At 37.6% G+C, this 5,107-nt stretch overlaps 1 protein-coding gene across 1 annotated transcript; it reads left to right on the forward strand.

Moving 5' to 3' along the window:
• Window positions 1-1,441: 1,441 nt before the first annotated feature.
• Window positions 1,442-4,609, forward strand: LOC125959393 (hemicentin-2-like). Its single transcript, XM_049692217.1, has 7 exons — window positions 1,442-1,723; window positions 1,793-1,922; window positions 2,237-2,388; window positions 2,469-2,982; window positions 3,050-3,225; window positions 3,454-4,168; window positions 4,228-4,609. Exons 1-7 carry the CDS (start codon window positions 1,442-1,444, stop codon window positions 4,398-4,400), a joined length of 2,142 nt encoding a protein of 713 aa, XP_049548174.1. The 3' UTR covers window positions 4,401-4,609.
• The last annotated feature ends 498 nt before the right edge of the window (window positions 4,610-5,107 follow it).

Raw genomic sequence — 5,107 nt, forward strand, 5'->3', positions numbered from 1 at the left:
GTGAACCAAACTAGACATGTCAACTAAAATCTGTTAAGAAACAGGACACATTCAAAAACTGTTCACAGATTGAATCAAACGTCATTGCAACGATTTATCAATTCAAACCGAGTGACTCTTGGTAACTCCTTTAGGCACCAAATAATTCCCAAAGTAAAACGAACACTTCGGGGCTGTAACAAGATTTTCACAAATGAAATCATAAAAAATGTATTTAATAACACACTTGCGTACGTGCGTGGCTACTCATAGTAATGAAAAGATGCTTTCATAAATATATTACTCATGAGGAAGATATCACGGGGAGGAATTTCAATTTTTAATTTAACTTTTTGCCGATACTTCAGCAAAACGAACAACGAACAAAACATTCTTTTGGCGAAAATGTAAGATACTGCCTAACATTTAAAGTATGTAAATGTAAATGTTCTTAGGTTTGTATGGATACACCGTACATTCATACTTCTGAGAAATGAAATGACCAATGCTGATAGCGCACATTATATCAATTGCGTGAGAGTGACCTACATCCAATCGCAGAGCAGATTGTCTTAACTCGTCATATATCGCCAAGAACTAGCAGAGCAGAAGGAAGAACACTCGACCATGTTGCACATAGAATTGTGAGTAATACATACGGTTACACTTTCTAGAACAGTTCCTAAACACTGTGCTTCGGCTCAAATCGAATGTTCAGTCGAGTACTAAGCGTTTTGGCAGAAACGACCTAGACAAATTGTTCTAGAAGAGATTCCTTCTGCTCAGATACTATTACCCAAACTGTGCCAAGTGTTTTATGAGACGTGACATTTATTGTAACAATCATAGTAAAACTGTATATTGCTTTCGTGTTGTAAAATCTCATTCGTGTTGTAAAATCGAATAGTGTTTCCTGTTCACTATTATTCAGTGCCAGAATGCACGGAACTGTAAATGTGCTATGGGTCACTGCTACCATTATTGTCATAAGCATATTTGATCAGTTGACATCGATAAACGGTGAGTTTGATCGTTGATACCCTTTGAAATTATATATTTTCATATATTACTTTAAATGTTACCCATTTTTCGCAATTCAACACAGTTTTGGATTCAATCTTAAAAGAAAAAAATCAATATTTTAGTTGCATACTATTCGAAATGACTGCATTTATCTTACTATCTTCTACAACTAGCTCTAGATAAAACGATAGGCGATGACGTAGATGATTCCATTGACTTGCCTCAAATCGAATGGCCAGTTGATGAAATAGTACTGGGATATGGTGACACTTGGAATGTTACATGTAAATGTCCCAAACCAATAGTATGGAAACCTTTTGACGTCGAGTACAAATGGGTAAGCTAATAGGATCTGTCGAATTCTGTCTTTACTGTGAGAGACTTGCACGTAATTACTTCACAGGACCCTCCGAACATAACCGTTTCCATCTACAACACAATGGATATCAACATGCCTTATGGTAGCATGCTTATCATAACGAATGCATCTGCATTGATGGTTGGCCGCTACTACTGTGTGCATTCCGAGAACCAACAGGAAGATCTAGACGAAATGGAAGCAGAAAACGTAGCCAACAGCATCTACGTGTATGTTGACGATCCTCACCAGCTCGTGGTACCACATCCTGTGAAATCTTATAATAATAGCGAGGGAGTCGTTGTTCTCTGTAAACCGTCACATCCGGAAGTGGAGTTGGAACTGTGTGACTTTAACTACGAAGTAAGCTTTTCTTATCGCAAATATATTTCATATAGCTCCAAAATTTAACATATTTCCCATCATCCTCAGCGCTGCGTTACAACTTTAGATCCAACAAAAGGTTTTTTTCTTCAAGGTGGTGCTTACAATCGAACTGCTGAGTTTTATTGTTACGCTAATGGCATGAAACATACCGCTAAGCTTGACATAAACAATGAAGGTACGTTGAGTTGCATAATTTTGCATAATTCGAGCAGCCAAAACGATTTGCCCGTTGGCAAACGATGGCCCCTGTTGAATCATGTTGTTGGTGAATCATGTCTTCAATGAAATTTTTGATTAATCATGTTTAGCGTATGTGAATGACTGTCACTAATATTGACAGCACATATTGTTGGTAGCAGTTTGTTTGTCTTTTTACCAAATGAAATTTTATGCACCAAATGATTAACCTTAGGCATAAATAAACTGACTACCAACAGGTGATCGGTTATTTTTCACCGTTTATTGATTATATCTTTCTTGCCATTTTAGAAGGTTTGATAAAACCCACCATCTACAGCAACGTCGGAGATTATGTACCAATTGGCACAACAGTTCATCTTACCTGCAGCTATCAGGAGTATTTAGATAGAAACGTTGAAATATCGTGGAAAACACTTCCTAGCTACCAGCCCAGCGAAATTGTAAGTTATTGACTTCAACGTTGAAAGTAAAAAAAATGTTCACAACACGACTCTGCTGCGGGCTTTGGGATTTATTCCAGGATGAAACAATATTTGTGGGAAACCAAACAAGAACCTCTATGAACGAACAGACTCTTCCCTATCTTTTCAAGCGGGATCTTATTATTGAAAATGTTACCCTAGCCCACAAAAGAACCTACCGATGCGAAGTTTTTGATGATAAAAACAATACATATTACCATAATTTTAAGCTGCAAGTTCGTGAAACTCCTGATGATTTCGTCATACTGAGCACAGCTCACGACCGAAGAAGCATCCAGCGAATGTTAAACGAAAATGGAGAGACTACTCCAATTGAAATTAAAATCCGGTATAAAGCGTTCCCCTCCCGTATTAGCTATGAATGGTTCAGAGATGAAACTGGCATCATACACAGCAATAACGATAAAACAGACGAATACAAAATGGAAGTAACGGAAGACTCCATCAAACTAAGAATCAAACGTCCGAAGATGCATCATTCAGACTTGTATACAGTCGCGGCTAAAGCAGGAACTGCGAGTGCGAATTTTTCCATCGTGGTTGATGTTTGTGGTAGGTGAAATTTAACCTTGCAAGATATAATTTAATTCGAAGATCTAATCCGAACAACCCTTTTCAGGCAAACCTTCCTTGAAAATGGATAGTATAAAAGCCGTCGAAGGTGACTTTATGTCTTTTCAATGTTTGGCCGAGTCTAATCCATCAACGACTACGATAAGTTTCCTGTTTCAGCCATGTAAGAAGGTTCCCTGGGGAAACTGTTCGATTGTGAATGACACAGACGCAGGATGGCAAGTAAGTAACGTATGGCGAAGGGTGCACAAATGACTAAAAAAATTAAAACCAAGACAATAACCAAATTATTGAAAAAAAATAAATTTCATAACGACTCCGCGACCCTGATCTCGAGTCATGTAGATCGAACACAAAATTTGCCAAATAACAAATTTAACACTCAACACAAATGCTTTACATTTTGGTTGAGATAATTTGATGCTTTGAAATTTTTATCATCATAAACAGGAAGGAACAGATGAGGTATATGGTATCAACTGGTCATCAGCAACACACAGACTAATCACCAATACCCCAGGGATTCTATACTGCAAGGCTAGCAATTGGGATGGGGATGCAACGACGCAGGCCTATTTGATGTTGGAAAAAGTTTCCAATTTTATGGTACTGGAAATAATTCAACCTAAAGGGAATATCACTGTTGGAGATGATGTTACTTTGCACTGTTCAGTAGTTTCTCTCGGGAACATTGTTAGCATGGTATTCGAGCATAATGGAGGGGAATACCAAGGCACCGTGATGCAAAACGATTCGCTTATTCTCAAAATGGAACTCACACTATTTGATGTTCAGCTAAGCGACGCGGGAGATATCCATTGTTTTGTGATCTACCTGATTAACAAGGAGCCCCAAATGCGAAGATTGATTAATATGGAAGTGACAGAAGGAATCGCTCCTTACTTGCAATCAGGCGATATGGATCAGACCATAGTCGTTGACGTTTTGAAACCCATTAATCTCGAGTGTGATGTCGTTGGAGTACCTGAACCTTCGATAACCTGGTTAAAAGATGGAGCACCTTTCGTATACAATCTGAGCAATCCAACAGACATGACTGCGATCACCATTCAATATGCTATACCAACACAGTCGGGGCTCTACGAATGCATTGCAGAAAATAAAATGGGAAATATTACGATAACAAAGAATGTTACCGTACGAAGTAAGTTAACAGGAGATCTATTAGTATGAACAGTTTAATGCATACGTTTTACGTTTCAGTTCCAGAAATCACAAGGAACCAGCCGCTAATTTATGTCACGGTGGTGCTTCTCATGCTGACAATAACGTTAAAATCGCTGCTCCTCTACGTAAAGATAAAACAAACATCAAGAGATTCAAATGTTGCAGTTGACCATTTGCAAATTGTGCCTCCATTTGATTCATCGGAATAACCATTTGTACCACTAAGAATATTTCTATTATTTGACCAAATGGCATGTTTATGCTACATTCATAACTGTTAAATTTAGACCAAACTGTTAAATTTATTTGCAAAGACCAAATCAAGAAGTAGGAACTATACTTCGGATCAAATAAATCACACATGCAGATGTGGAGCATCTGACTTCAATCAGGTTATTAATGCAAAATCCACCAACAATCTCAGCGAATCAGCGAAAAGCGATCGATACCCGATCTTCAAAAATTGGTGGAACAACGCGATAGCAAAATGATCGTTTAAAATGTAAAATATGTAAAATCTAAAATTTAAAGTAAACAGTGTCAAAACTGGCTTTCTTTTGAAGGCACACGTTGCATGCAACACAATATTTTAGAACCTGAAGTACTTGACCTCAAGAGAACAATGTTTTACAGAAGATTACAGTATTTGAACAATCCCTATAATCGTGGCTCTAATATAATACTTCAGCACCGAAAGATACATGTCGGAAGCTAAACGAATTTGAATACTATTTCTGGGGCCGATGAAGGGCGTAATGTCTAACGAAATGTTCTTTAAGGGGTTCATAAAATGTTTTCGAAAAGCAATTTTAAACAAAATGTAAACATAATATTTCATCAGTTAGACCAAGGCGTAAACACAAGAAGATAGACTTATTTGACCACTTCGATGCTGCTAAATGTCATAACCATCTGA

The sequence above is a fragment of the Anopheles darlingi genome, chromosome 2, assembly GCF_943734745.1.
Source record: "Anopheles darlingi chromosome 2, idAnoDarlMG_H_01, whole genome shotgun sequence".
Taxonomy (NCBI): Eukaryota; Metazoa; Arthropoda; class Insecta; order Diptera; family Culicidae; genus Anopheles; species Anopheles darlingi.

Excerpts from the sequence above, each read along its gene's own strand:
- LOC125959393 (XM_049692217.1), top strand. The coding sequence starts at position 1,442 with ATGGATATCAACATGCCTTATGGTAGCATGCTTATCATAACGAATGCA. Across the intron at positions 2,983-3,049 it reads CATCGTGGTTGATGTTTGTG|GCAAACCTTCCTTGAAAATG; the intron begins GTAGGTGAAATT and ends AACCCTTTTCAG. Across the intron at positions 3,226-3,453 it reads ACACAGACGCAGGATGGCAA|GAAGGAACAGATGAGGTATA; the intron begins GTAAGTAACGTA and ends CATCATAAACAG.